Here is a 15,105-nt window from a genome sequence, read left to right as displayed (position 1 = left end):
AAAATTGCCTTCCTTCACTTACCCTGTCCTTAAGGTTACTGTGCATTTTGGTTTCCCAAGCAGGTCCTCTTTGTCCATGCAGAAATTTTGACCAAGGTTAAAAGCTTTTAGTTGCCAGCAGTGTATTAATAGCATACAAAAGAAATGTGGGTGCCCCATTGTTTATTCAAAGGTGTCCTGAAATAAGGCAAACTAATGGATAGGAATGGGAAAATTGCCAGACTCAAGAACTTGTCATAAAGAACATTTTAACATAATCACTTTTATTAGAAAAGGAGCAGTGAATAAGTGTGTCCACCAGCTCCTACTTTACACAAAGTAAGAAAAAATAGCTCACAGTGGTAGATGTGGCTTCAGTCGGTTTTCGCATTCAAGACCAAGTACAGAAGTTTAGATGCAGAAAACAAAGCATAGGTGTGATACAGATGTATACTATAATACCTGTCAGCTTGCCCCCAGTACTTGAAAGAAATGGAAATGCCCTTAAGTACAGAAGTATACTCTTCTTACTAGCCAGACCTGAAGCAAATGTGCTCTACTTCATTTACTCGCCTGAAGTGACTGATTTCCATTTCTTAATTGCCTCTCAAAAGTGCAGCTGAAATACTGAGAAATAAAAATGAGGTTTTTCAGTCACAGACGCGGAAATATACATTTAAAAACAATTGTTTAGTCGAAAAATGTTTTACCTGAAAACACGGGTTTTTAAACATAATCTGCTGAAAGTTAATGGTTGCCTTGTCTTCAGCTTCTTATTCAATTTACCGTGACTGACATCTCACTTCTACTTATGAATATAAAATATGCGGTATTGAGAGGATTAGCATGTTCATTTTGGTTTTAGACAGTGGGATGAGAGAAAGTCATCTTACCAAATGCATAATAGCAATAACAGCAAATACATAACACGCCATTCCTAACCTGGTCAGATACAAGACTTGTAGGATTTAATAGCTCATCCTTGTCTGTTGCTGGAGGTGAGTCCCAGACTGCTGTGGCATATCCATGTAAGATCTAATGTTATCACTGAAAAAAAGATGGAATAAATTGCTTTTAGAAAAACTTTGCAAATTTAAGGATCCTGTCAGCAGCTCTAACCTTCAGATTTGCATGCTTTTATAGATGTTTTCTCCTGAAAGTACAGCCCCTGAACCAGATTCCTGTACATGCCGTGTAGGTTTGCTTGGCCATCTCAGAAATGTCACGAATCATGAACCATTAGGTTGAAAACAATTATTTTACTTTATCTATAATGTTTTTTGTAACCTCAAGCACTGGAACTGGATGATCTTGAGGTCCTTTCCAACCCTAACTATTCTATGATTCTATGTCTTTTCTGCTGTACAACTTCATAAAGGTGTTACTCTGAACCTTCGTTTCTGTTGCAGTAGCATTGGGTAAGATATTTCAGTCTGAGAGTTAACCAGCCTGGCTCTGAAGTCATAAACATGCTTCAGTGGCAGTGCCTATAACTGTGTTCCTGTAATCTGGCTTTAGTCCTGTCATACACCAATCATAGGCATTATCATTCTGGAGGGAGAACTCATCTTGCAGCATGCCTAACAGTGCTCAGGCTCACAGCCTTCAGACGTATGTATTGAACAACTAATAATTAGACAGGCATTTTCTAGCTGAATAGTTTTTCTGATGGTAAAGATAGGGTAGGATTTGTCTGGAAAACCGGATAAAGAGTCTTCAGGTAACTTCACATTTGTCATAAGGTGGAAGTAACTGCTGCTAGTCAAGAAAGTTGCTGCCCATATCAGTATTAGAAATGATGCTTTCCTCGAGTCACACAAAGACACCAGCTGAAGACTTGGCAAGAGGGCAGGGAAATCACGACTTTTAGCTATTCTCTTCCACTTTGCTTCTGCTCAGTCAGTGAAGCTGGCATCACCATTCAGGTGGAACAGTCCCAGAAAGCTCAATCTGAGACTCTCCAAATTCTTATCTCATAAAAAAAGTGCTTTTCAAAAGCCACATTTCAAAATGAAACTCGTTTTCAAAAGGAAAGCTAATTTTAAGTCAATAAAATTCAAAGCACATTATAAGAAGAAGCCTACCCATCTTCCTATTGGTCGTTACAATTATGCTGATCAGATTGCTGTGTCTTAGTAGCTATTTTAAGTGCAGAAACTTAAAGTTGTACAAGTTTAGTTCTACCCACTCCTGTCCATTTCAAAGGACTGCAGTGTCTTGGTATGAGGAGGGTTTTGCAGGAATAATGTGTGTATTCTGTGCTTGTCAAACTGAATCAGTTAGTGGTTGTTCCCTAAATTTGACAACAATATGTCCCAGAAATGTGTACATTTTTGCACAGTCTTAAATTGTCATAGAGAAATTGAGACTTCATTTCATGCGCTTGTGTGCTCATCTATAAATGCGGGTTTCTCCAACTGCTGTGCCTCATTCTCTGTTTTGTTCTGAGGTCTTATTCTACACCGAATACAGTATTGTTACTGAAATAGATGAGGGGTTTAGCTTTCATTTTTCTCCTCAGGAATTGCTTTGTGTCTGCTTTTAAACTCAGCTATGTAGGATATATAACTGTAGTTTAACTTCTGTGGAGTTTTTAAAAGGATATATATTCTTTAAGCTTTTAATGAATTCTTCCATAGCAAACTTAAAAAAGAACTTGCCACATTTCAAATAACTATAAAATTTGGACAGGAAAAATAAATCTTTGTTTTTTCAAGGCATCTCTTACAATCAGGTTTGCTCATGTGTTGGGTTATGCCACTAGGACCCTATTGTCCCAAAGCACTGTTATACTGGTCATTTTACTTACTTAGGTAAACGAACGCGTCCTGAGTTTATGAAATGCTCTGTTGAGAAATGCCATCGTACTTAGCAGTTGAAGGATCAAAGGCAAAAGGAACCAAGCCCATGTAGTATTGTGCTGTGTCCCTTAAAGCTCTCCATGATTTACTAACCTGAAGTAGATCAAAATAGAAAAGAATATTATGAGCTTTGATACTGAAAAATACAGTTGGTGACAGCAGTCTTGCCTGCTTTGATAAATCAAATTCTTTCCCTTTACCCAAAGGGTTACTGTGCAGTGTTAATCCCAGACCTGTAATTGTGTGGGTTTGGGGGTCTTTTACCCCAATAGGTGCTGCAAGATGAAAGCAAGTACCTGTTCAGCTACAGTATATCCCCATGCATCCTGACTGCTGCTTGGGTCCCAGTAGTTCTGAGAAAAGAGTATCTGTCGTTTAAGTCGTATAAACTGATTTGCTGATTCTTCTGTCAGAAAAGGTGCTCCAAGGACACCTGAAAAGGAAGCTGAGAAATATGTGTGATATCAGGAAAATGTTTTAGAATGTCTGCTTCAAAAAACACACCCAGAGAGCAGGACCTGTCGTTTATTTATAACCAGGATGTTTCTGCATTAGATCTTCAGCATACTTTTTTCTTAAGCCCGAAGTTAATAAAGCCAGCTGCTATAAATCACTGTTTTGCTGTTGAATCCGAAGTAAATAAAGTTACAAGCAAATTAAGGAACTAATTTATTTTTAATACAAGATATTGTGATTCTAAAGAAACTTAGACTGGCTTTCACTAGTCTCAAGTGTGCTGAGAAGCCTAAAGATTGGGGGTTTTTAAACCTTAAACCTACCCATAAATTTAACTCTGCTTTCTAAAGCCCCTAGTTTAGATGTAGTAATTATTCTCATTAGTGGCAGAAGAGAAACTGCATGTGTAGAAATTACTCTGAGTAAAAGCCATTGTGCTTCTAATCTTGCTATTGCACTGCTTTAGGCAGCTTTCGAGTTCACCCCAGATGCAGAAGTACTTCTTGTAGATGATCTTGAAATAATCATTCTGCTCAAGAAAAATGGCTGAATTCCTCATTAACTTCGTATGAAAGGTTCTGCTACAGGAAAAGTCTGTTCTTTTAATGAGCCACTGATTAAGTTGAAACTTGGATGCATAAGCCAAGCTGAGACCAGTGTCCATAAACAGCTGTGCTCCAATTTAATGAAGTGGGTTTAAATGGACAGCTGAGTGTGACCTGCAAACACTTGATACAGATGGGCCAAGAACTTGAACCCTTATCTATTGTATCTCATAATAGCAGCCCAGCAGGGCAAGCTATTGCCTCACTGCCAGCTCTCCAATGCCCTTATTCCTGAATCTCAAGGGGGAAAACTCTAACTCAGAATGTCAAATGTTTGCTTTCGTGTACAATGCTCAGTTGAATCCAGTTCACTCGCTGTTATTGCTGGCTTTCCTGATCATCCACAATATGGTTGCTCTTTAGCTTTTAAATAGACAAAAATGCACACGAATGCATGTAGGCAGCAGATACGCGAGTGAGAGTACTTGCTGCTCCTTTTCACTTTGTTTCTTTTCAAAGCCAAAAAATGCTTGAAAAGAAAGTGAGAAAATGCTTGATTGTAGAGTAATGGACAAAATAAATCAGTGAATGTGGTTGTCATCGTCAGTCTTAAAAAAGACATGAAAATGTGCATTAGAAAATTCACTTAGCAAGCAGCGACACTCCTAGTAGTTCCTTCCTGCTTCAGCTTCTTCACATTCCAAATTACTATTATCAGAAACCGGAGGCAAAAATTTAGGGGTAGGGAGTTTTCAAGGAACACCATCTTTAAAAATGCTAACAGCTCCATGTTAAGAACTGAGCTCAGACATTTGGTGTGAAGACTCTTGTTGTGTGAGCTGCTCTCTCCCTTAGGGAGCTGAGAAACAGCTATTTCTGTACTTCAGAAAATAAGTAAGATTTTGGCCTGGGGAAGGAAAAAAAAATGTATATCTTGCATTTGTCTATTAAGCTGCTGCCCTTCTGTTTGAGAGCTGCGCGGGATAAAAGTAATCTCATGCCAAACTTCATTATTTCTTTGGCAATTTATTATTATTCAGTAGAAAAATCTATGAGCTGTTAGCTTCTTCTCAGTGAATGTGGAGAGGGCTTTTGGGGTATTAAATATTATGTAAGCTCATGATTACATTTCTGGACTGAGATATCTGAACTGGGACCAGAAATTGGCTCAGTAAGAGGCTTTACTTTTGTTTAAATGTATATAGAGTTACTAAGGGCCATTAAACATTAAATTTTATCACCAGTATGTGCTCTGGCTTTCCAGCTTCATGGTGAGCTAGAAAATAACATTAAATGGCTCTGCTTTTTGTGTTTCCTCTTCCTGCTGCCAGCATCTTCAAAAACAGAGCTTGTTCTGGTGGGACAGTGAGGTGTTGTCTTGGCTACTGAGATGCAGGGTGTTGTGTCTTGAATGTATTAACTTTCCATTTTTAACATCCAGTCTGCTCTGACTGCACTTGTGCAAATGGCATCCAATGGCAAATGCCATCCTTAACCATAATGAATATTCGCTTTGACTAAAGAGGACTTGCATGCTCCAAGGGAGGTGGGGGTGTCAGGTCTGCTCTTTGCTGCTTCTGTCGTTGACACCCAGTTCTTGTTCTTTTCTGGCTGCTATCACAAATGCTTCCTCCTCTCACCTTTAGCACCAAGGAGCCATCTCTGCTTGTCCCTAGCTGCTGGGGTGCTCCAAAGATGCATAAATATCATTTAAAAAAAAAATCAGGTAAGAGCCTTTATATTCAAGCTAGTCCTTCAGGCTTAGCTCACTCTGTCTTTGTCTTACTGTAATGATCATTGTACGTCTCTGAATAGGGCCAACTTCATTCACCTCCAGAAGAACTCTGGTGAGACCATTTCTAGTGAAACCAAAAATAGCTCTGTTGGTCCTCAACTGGGACTAAATAGGAAGCAGGGTTGTGAACTCGCTTGTGCTCTGGCAGAGTTCAGAGGAAGTCAGGTCTTAAAGCTAATGTATGGAATCATAGAATGTTTTGTGTTGAAAGGGACCTTAAAGATCATCCAGTTCCAACCCCCCTGCCATGGGAAGGGAGATCTTCCACAAGACCAGGTTGCTCAAAGCCCCATCCAACCTGGCCTTGAACACTGCCAGGGATGGGGCAGCCACAGCTTCCCTGGACAACCTGTTCCAGTGTCTCACCACCCTCGTAGTGAGGCATTTTTGCCTAATAGCTCATCTAAATCTGCCCTCTTTCAGCTTAAATCCATTCTCCCTTTTCCTTTCACTACGTACCTTTGTAAAAAGTTCCTTTCCAGCTTTCCTGTAGGTCCCATTTAGTTACTGGAAGGCTTCTATAAGGCCTCCCCTGAGCCTTCTCTTCTCCAGGCTGAACAAGCCCAAGTCTCTCAGCCTGTCTTCATAGAAGAGGTGCTCCAGCCCCTGATCATCTTCATGGCCCTCCTTTGGACTCACCAGACTTGGGGAGCATCAGAGCTAATCTCTCTATCTGAGTAGCCCCTCTGAGTGCATAGTCTTCAGCAAACAACCTACATCTTGCTTCAATTAAAGTTTATCAGAGCAGGTGTAACTTTTTTCCTGCCTTTTGAACCGCTTGGGAAAAGACTGTGGAAGAGTTTGTTGTGCAGATAGGTGCCTCAGACTGTGCCTGAAGGACTGCAGCTCTCTGTCTTGCAGAAGAGTAGCACAAAAACCAGGAGAAAGAAAGGAGTTTCAAGCGCCTGGGTGTGAGACTAGAGCGAGTTAGTGGCAGGTGGGTAATGGTAATGAAACGGCTCACAGTGAATAAAGAGCTGAAAATAGAGCTGAAGCAAAGTTAACTCACTGAGAAGAGCAGTCAGACATCTTGTACAATAATGTCTTTACTCAATTCTGTTTTCTCTCTTTTATCTGAGAAAAATATGCTATTTGAAAAACACATTTAGGGATTAATGGCCCAAAGGAAAAATAGGATGAATGTGTGAAGGGGTGGAACTATTGCAGGGGCTGTACCAGCTGTTACCCGTTTGTGTTTCTTCTCATCATCTCCTGAAGATTCACTCAGTGTTCTTGTATGAGAAACAAATTATAGGGAAAAGTCACTGTTTATAGCAAACAGATGCTTAGTTTGTGTAATCATTGCCTTCAGCAGGTAGTTTTGTCTATCCTGTGCACCTAAATAGATTTTCCATGGGGAAGACTATTAGTAATCATTACTGTTATGATGCCTTCTGAGTATCTCATTTTAGATTAGTGTGAACTGGTATAAGACTAAGCTTGAGAGAGTCTCAAGAGGGGAGTATGGTGACAGAACCTTGTCATCTTTGTCAGAATAGCGAATGTGTATAATCCCAGCAATGACTACTAAAAAAGAACCAGCAACCTCATTATGAAAAAGACCCATCAAATAGCTTGGAATGTCAAGGTAATAATATCAGCCTGCATAGATCTTGAACTGTTTGCATTGAAATCTCTTCATACGTACTCAGATGGAAGCGTAACCCTATCACAAGGTGATAGGTTTCAAGAACACAAGATGGTTGCAACCATAAAATCTTCCCAGGAAAACATCTTTTCCTATCACCTGAATGATCCACTTCGTAGCACAGTCAAAAAGGTGAGAATGGGATTAAATTTTGACACCTTTGCCTGCTTAGGCACCCGTTTCATTGATATGCTTTTTCTCTTTTAAAAGCTAAGCAGTATAAGCCATTTTGTGCTTAGCAGTCTTTGGGGAGAGTAGGCAAGCCACCATTTGCATGTCTAATAGTTGAGTTAAATGATAAGAACACAAGACTTCAAACTTGCTATGGTACAGGATATGCTTCCCCCCACCCCTTCCCCAGGGAGCTTGTTTTATCTAGATCAGGAGTATTACATAAGTGGTAAGGAGCAATCCCAAGGCCTGGGACCAAAGTTTACCCCTGGTGTGTATCTATCACAGGGAAAAGTGGTTTAGCTCTGATTTGCTGTGATATTTACAAATAAATCGACAATTACTTAGCAGCACTTCAGCCATTCTGTGCGCATTGCCATGTAAACTGGACCTATTTTTTTCTCTCCCTAGTTTCTGAAGACTATTGCAAGTTTCTGACAAATTGAAAACCAATTGTTAGAGTTATTCATTTCAATGGAATTTAAATGTCAAAAGTTGGCAATTGCTCTGACTCCTTTCCTTTTAGTTTAGTAACTCTTATTATCAGCTTTGCTGATTGACTGGTCGAAATGTCAGCTCACAGGGATAAGGATGCCAGTCTTATCAGCACTTTAGGACGCAGCTTGGACAGAGGCTAAACTTGGACAGAGCTAAACTTCAACCTTGGACACTTTAACCTTGCTGAGGTGGCTGGTGCTGACGTGTTGGGAACTTTGAAAAAGTAAATCAAACGCTGCAGCTCAGATGCGCTTCTTAAGGTTAGAAATGAGCCGTAATGGACACCCCCACAACACCCCCATGCATCCACGCTGCACAATACTTCATCTGTCTAACATTCCAAGTCCAGAAAGGATTCACAAAGTTAGACCCAAGGGCTCAGTCTAAGGATTCAGAATAGCACAGCGCAGCAGTGCAAGCACTGAAAGAATAGTGTGGAAGCATCTGGTTTTCACCAGAGTATTTCCCTATGTTACGTGGCACTCCATGGAAATCAGGATGCGGTTATCTGGCAGTACTTTGCATACATAGGTGGATCGCAGCAGGTATAGGCTTTTGGATTCTGCAGGCCACCTTTGGGCCACATGTCACCTTTTTTTCAGTTGAAAAGTACAATTACATTGAAGTCAAACACCTCCATATTGTTTTTTCAAATGGTGAAAAGAACTGTGCCTATGCACACTGGCTGTGTATTCTAAAGTGTTTGGATGGTAACAGGCCTTAAATCAGTTAGATTTGCTAATATCTGTTGACGGCAAAATTCTGCATCACTGATTGTTAAGTTCTTCAACATTGCTCCTATCACCCAGCCTCTGAAGGTTTGGTCTCATCTGTTTAAAGCCTGAAGTACAGTAGTCTCTATTCTTTGACAGTTCCTAATTGTACAGCACAGAACATAAGAGCTCTCTGGTTCAAGAGATGAGAGCTCAGTCATTAGCAATTATTAGAGCTTACAGCATCAGCCTTGTTCCCCCATCAGCAAAAGCAGACAATTTACAGACACTAAATGCAGAATTAGGCATTGAATGCCTTGCTGATGTATGCCAGGGGTCAGGAAAGTTGTCAGCTATGGGTAAATGGCAAGGCGATCGCCAGAAATCCTGGATAATCCTAGAGAAGGAACTACTTTCCCTGCAACAAAATATTGGAAAAGGCATTGGTCCATTGGTCTTTCTCAGTGGGTCCTGGCAAGATTTCCTTTCTAAATCCAAATGTGGCCATAAGTTTAACCTTGCATGAATGGGCAAGACACCCCATTAGTCACCTAAGAGACTTCAGTAATGATCCCAGTGCCAGGACACCATGCTCTTGTACCCCATCCCTTGCTGCTGCACTCTGCAGAGGCTGAAGGAAAGATCTAGCAAGCAGTCCGGAAAGCCCATTCCCAGGAAAGTTAAGAAGTTTATTATAGGGAATGATTTACAGCAGCTGAGTTGAGGTTATGGTGAAGAATCAGGCTCTCACTAACGAATCATATGGCCTCTATTTTAATTCACCACCACCTTGATCATTGCTGAAAGGATTCACAATTAATGAAGAACTGAGCTGTTTGTGATCACTTGAACTTTTAAGACTCATTAAAAACCAGTAATAAATAGTTCTTCCTGCCCTTTGAAAACAGGAGCCTGGGAAAGAGGGCAAACAAGGCTGCTAGGAAAGAGAGAAATAAGGTAGAGAGATAAGGGAGACAAAACTCAAAGTTTAAGTCTTCCAAAAAGAGGGGCAGCAGCTGTTGTGATCCCGTCTTGGCATCAGGTGACATGGCTTGTGTCATGATGGTCTACAATGGGAAGGAGGTGAGGTTCAGGAAGACAGAAAAGTGCCTAGGAATAGTCCAAGCTCAGGTGCACAGCAGATTAGGCAGTGCAAATGAGGGGAAAGGAAGGTTTCTAGGTGAGCTCTAACTTGCAGAAGAGAGAAAGGCCTTTTCCATCTCCTTCCCTCACTGCAAAGCGTTACTGCAGCCAAAACTTAGGATCATATGACAAGGAAGAGAATTTAGCCCCTTAGAGAGAGTACACCTGACTGTGGTCCCAGTTCACAAAACAACTTACTTATGATTAAGCATAGGTTAAGTCTGTCTACCTCATTTTGTCTTAGCTCTGCTCATGGTGTATTTACTACATGTGTGTTGGACTGCTCAGGTATAAGAAACGCTTCTAATGCACACAGATGGCTGGAGCATCTTTTCATGATGCAGGCAGCCACCTGAGAAGTCAACAGGAGTTTCCTGCCTACCTGGTTTGTTATAATTTAGCGAGGAACAAATTTATCTCACAACACGTGCGTCACTGATCGCTGACTGTATCAGTTTGTGCTGCTTCGGGAAGAGCTTGCTTTCAGCCTCGCTGATGCTGCAGCCCCATCCCATTCATTTACACTCTGGTCCAGTTTTTACAGGGTGAATCTAGAGTTTAGGTGCCCTGGTTACAGGGTGTTGTGAAGGTTCACTGATCAGACAGAGTGAGAGCTTTAAAGGAATCTGTCTCCTTAAGCAATTCAAATCAGATGTCCTGAAAACCACTTATGAAATAGATCATTTAGATCCTTATAAATGCATGTGAAACTGTTTCTTGCTACAATAAATGTTGAGATCAGAGTGGCGTTCAGGGAAGATTCCAGAAAAACAGCATTGAACTCTTTCTACAATTTAAACAGTTCAGCAAGTCATTCTGTAAGAAGAATCCCTTTCAGACAGAAATGCATCCTCGCTCCCCATACCTGAGAGTTTGAGCAGGAACAGTTCAAAAGTAGTCAGAAGGGGCAGAATCAAGACTGTGTTTCACAGAACTTGCTGTGCAGTCTTGTGCTCGCCCACTCTCCCGTATGTCCCTGCTGCAGTGATTTCCAGTTAATTCTCTTCCATCAGTGCTGTTGCGGTGGTTACAGAGGCTTTTTTGCCCGCTGACTATTTAACAAGCCAGGAGGGAACGACATGAGACAGGGTGCCAGGCACTTACCTGTAAGCAGCAGAGCAGACACCAAAATTTGAGACATTTTCAGAGACATGGCAAATTACCCAGCAAGTCTCTCCTTTGTAAAACAGAGGCAGTCGTAGGGTTTTATACTTCGTTATCTTTAGGTCTATAAATCATTTACCAGATACTTGTAAATCGTTGGTGCAGGCAGAGGGCAGGGTACAGCGCTCCGTTCAGATTCGTCCTATATGCCTCTGTTTGTACACTTTGGACTCTGCAAGGTGAGCCTCAGATGAGCCATAATGCCGTATTATTGTGTGGATGGATTAACTTCTCCATAAACTTTATAGCACTGAATAGCACAGTGGGCTTGTTCTGTGCACGCTGAACAGGCAAGTGTCTGTGAGTCAGTCTCCTGCATTTCCGAGGATTGTTTTCCCCTCGTTGTGCTAATGGGCATGAGCGGTTTATGGTCTGACGTGAGTATGAGTGATGGGAAATGGTGTTTGAATCACCTGCTCTGAGAGCTGTGCCTAAGTATGTGGTATGTTTTAGCTGTATAATGCTTGGACTGACCAAAATAAAGCTATGACAAAACTGAGCAAGTAAGCACTAGGGCACAGAGGTCAGGGGGTGTTGGGTTCCTGCCCTGAACTAGGCACTGGTCTCAGGGTCTCTCATTGGTGTCTGGACATTGTAGCGTGGGACATCGCCAGTTTATGCTGTCTTACCTTTGCCATCTCTCCAGTTAGATGCTGTCTCTTCATACACAACTCACTGTCAGGAATGGTTGTCTTGCTGCAGACCAGTTTATCTTCATAAGCTCACCCACACCGATGAAAATGGGTCGTGGAAAAGCTAAGCTCTATTGGCGAGTTCATTGAGGTGAGCTGATCTGCAATTCACCAGCACAGGCGCACATGTACTCAACAGTCCTGACGTCATGGAATTAGACCTTGCTGACGTTACGGGTCAGGGACCAGATTCCATGCTGACAGGCAGTAGTACTTCATTCTTGCATTCGCAGTGCGAACCATCCACAGTGGCTGGAGCAAAGGTCTGTTGGGAGGTAAAAGAGCATTTAGCTAGGCAGTTACAGAGCCTCACAGCTTTTGTCGATGCACATTGTGGGCAGGAGGGGAGAATATTGAACAGCAGGTCTGAGAGTGGAATCCTTAACCTCGCAGTAGGTTGTTTCACAGCTTCAGTATTGTTTTAGTGTTGTTCTAAAATAAATAAGTAATCAAGCCCACCTAGCAAATTGTGGATGGAGGCAGGTGCTCTGCTCTCTGGTGCCACGTTAACAAAGAATATTATTTACCCAAACTTATGATCAGCTTTCCCCATCTCTGAGCTACTAAACTAGATGTTAGATGTCAGCATTTTTTGTGCATTAGCGTAAAAGGTGTAAGGTCTGGGGTGTTTGCCAATGGCTGACATAGGTGGCTGTGGTAGACAAGCTCTCAAGAACTACAGGTACCCAGAAATAAGTTCCAGGAAAGCATGCAAGTTATCCTTCTCTCTCTCTAAATTTTCTGGGCATTCATAGAATCATAGAATCATAGAACCATAGAACAGTTAGGGTTGGAAAGGACCTCAAGATCATCCAGTTCCAACCCCCCTGCTATGGGCAGGGACACCTCACACTAAACCTTCCCACACAAGGCTTCTTCCAACCTGGCCTTGAACACTGCCAGGGATGGAGCACTCACAACCTCCCTGGGCAACCCATTCCAGTGCCTCACCACCCTAACAGGAAAGAATTTCCTCCTTAGATCCAATCTAACTTCCCCTGTTTCAGTTTTAACCCGTTACCCCTTGTCCTGTCACTACAGTCCCTAATGAAGAGTCCCTCCCCAGCATCCCTATAGGCCCCCTTCAGGTACTGGAAGGCTGCTATGAGGTCCCCACGCAGCCTTCTCTTCTCCAGGCTGAACAGCCCCAACTTCCTCAGCCTGTCTTCATACGGGAGGTGCTCCAGTCCCCTGATCATCCTCGTGGCCTCCTCTGGACTTGTTCCAACAGTTCCATGTCCTTTTTATGTTGAGGACACCAGAACTGCACACAATGCTCCAGGTGAGGTCTCACAAGAGCAGAGCAGAGGAGCAGGATCACCTCCTTCGACCTGCTGGTCACGCTGCTTTTGATGCAGCCCAGGATACGGTTGGCTTTCTGGGCTGCGAGCGCACACTGACGGCTCATTCCTCTCCAGCCTCTGCTGTGATTCTCTCTGACACGGACCTGCCTTTCTATTGCAGCTTCCATAGCAGAGGTTTTTCCTCCCGGTTCCTAGTATAATGCATGGAAAAACATGTTAGGTGTCATTTTATATTTATTGCAGTTACCTCTTCTTCAGTGTGCAGTCTGCTTGTAGAGAAAAGTGCTGGTGATTTGGCCTAGGCCAAAAGAGTTTATAGCAGCCAGTAAGAATGCACTGCTACCTGGAAGGAGATCACAGGGAGTCATGCTGGACTGGCAACAGAAACCCAAGACCTAGGCTCTGAGTTCAGAAGGATGCAAGGGTTGCTCTGCTGTAGAGTGGGATAGTGATCAGCTGGATTAGGCAATGACACAAGATCTGGAAAACAACTAAACTGCAGACAGCATGTCCTTTGGATGTAGAGATCCATAATACCTGAAGACTTGTACTGCTTTTCTTTGTTTCATCTCCTTTCTTGCCACCCTCCCTTCCCTGTCTGATTTTGGTCTTGCTCCTGGCCCCTGCTCTTCCTTGTCTCTCCTGCCCTACTCTGCCCTCTTCTCATGAGATTTGTCTTCCTTCTTGTTGCATGCTCTGCAATTTAACATGAAACAATGCCATGCCCATCCAACCCAGCTTCTTTAGACTGGACAATTTATAAGTCTCTTAAAAGGAGAGTGGCTTCCCAGTGTGCTTTTCCTTTCCTCTTCTCATGTGTCCTGCTTCTCATACCCACATGGGTGTATAGCTGTCACCTTGCCTCCTACCCCAGTGCTGCTATTGCCCAGTCTCACCTCTGCTCAGAACAGCCCGTGTTCTTCCTGAAGCCCTGTGATGTATATTTAGTCCGGGGCTTGCAAATGTCCAATTGGCTCACATACAAAGTCTTTTAGGAGACAGATGTGTTCTTAGCTGTTCTTTGAGGGCACTATATAGGCAATCTGGATATCACTAAAAACTCATGAAAAGCATGAATGTGTTCGCTGAATGTAGAATTTTAGCTGTTAATCACTAACAGTTATGCAGGCTGCAATTTTTGGATGATTTATAACTTGGCCCAATGGCTCAAATTTTCATATGGAGGAATGAATCATCGTATCATTTTCATATGATGCCCTCCCTCTCTTGTCAAATTTCTATTCCCTACTTTAAAGCGCAGAAAACTTGTTCAAAGGAGTTGTCATCAGAATACTCAGTGCAAGTTAAACTCCCCCCTCCGCACATCCTTGTCTCATTTGCAGAAATAGCTGAGATATTGGCTGAAATGCTTCCAACAAATTTCAGCCTGAGGCAGACACCTGATATATTTATTATTTTTTATAAATACTTTAAAAAATCAGACCAAAATATAAAAGTTTGACTGCGTTACAAACAAGGGAGAGTAGAATCATATGAAGGGACCTGTCGAACAGTCTTCAGTGGTACCAGGCTTTCAATAAGGTGTAAGGTAGGCTTCAAGCAGCGAAGTCTGTGTTTAGGGAAAAATCAGAGCATTCTCTCTTTTACATTTCCCAATCTTAGACAGTAAATCACCATTTGGGGGAAAATCAATGTTCTTCCCCTAATTGCATCATTTTTATTCTTATTTTCTTTCAGGAAAAAGAGTAAAAACCCCAAACTGTAGCTGATTATAGCTGAAAGTTTTAGGAAGAAGAGGAAAAAGAAGAGGTTGGGCTACCTTAAAAACATTCTAGGGAAGATGATGATGACTTCTGTGCAATGAGGGCTTTGTCTACTCACATATTTTTCAATGCATTTTTCACTAGTAAAGTAATAAGATAGCTAATTTGTAATACATATGAGAGACAGGGGAGCTGAATATCCTTAAGATCGCTCATTGCTTCAAGTTCATTGAAGTCAGCTAACATAAAGTTATTGGGAAGGAGCAAACAGGTAGGAAATCATACACATAGTCTGGGTTAGGGAACAAAAAGTAAGATAAAGTTGAACATTTTGAGCTGGAAGATCCACTTTTTTTTCTTCCTTGGGACCTGCTTCACACTTACACATGTGTCTCCCAGCAGGACTCTTTAA

The 15,105-nt window shown here is 42.0% G+C and overlaps 1 protein-coding gene across 3 annotated transcripts; it reads right to left on the bottom strand.

Moving 5' to 3' along the window:
* Positions 1 to 242: 242 nt before the first annotated feature.
* C4H3orf85 (chromosome 4 C3orf85 homolog) lies at positions 243 to 11,001 on the bottom strand. 3 transcript variants are annotated; one of them, XM_065675985.1, is made up of 4 exons: positions 10,914 to 11,001; positions 3,137 to 3,285; positions 2,848 to 2,933; positions 243 to 1,026 (listed from the first exon to the last, which is right to left on the bottom strand). In XM_065675985.1, the coding sequence occupies exons 1-4, from the start codon at positions 10,960 to 10,962 to the stop codon at positions 948 to 950; spliced, it is 363 nt and encodes a 120-aa protein (XP_065532057.1). In that variant the 5' UTR covers positions 10,963 to 11,001; the 3' UTR covers positions 243 to 947. The 3 variants fall into 3 exon arrangements, with proteins under 3 accessions (XP_065532057.1, XP_065532055.1, XP_065532056.1); XM_065675983.1 differs by having other exon boundaries at positions 942 to 1,026; positions 2,789 to 2,933; XM_065675984.1 differs by having other exon boundaries at positions 942 to 1,026; positions 2,789 to 2,933; positions 3,137 to 3,273.
* Positions 11,002 to 15,105: the final 4,104 nt, after the last annotated feature.

The sequence above is a fragment of the Lathamus discolor genome, chromosome 4 (assembly GCF_037157495.1).
Source record: "Lathamus discolor isolate bLatDis1 chromosome 4, bLatDis1.hap1, whole genome shotgun sequence".
Lineage (NCBI taxonomy): Eukaryota > Metazoa > Chordata > Aves > Psittaciformes > Psittacidae > Lathamus > Lathamus discolor.
Note: the sequence above shows the minus strand (reverse complement) of the source record. Positions and strands in the feature narration are given on the sequence as shown.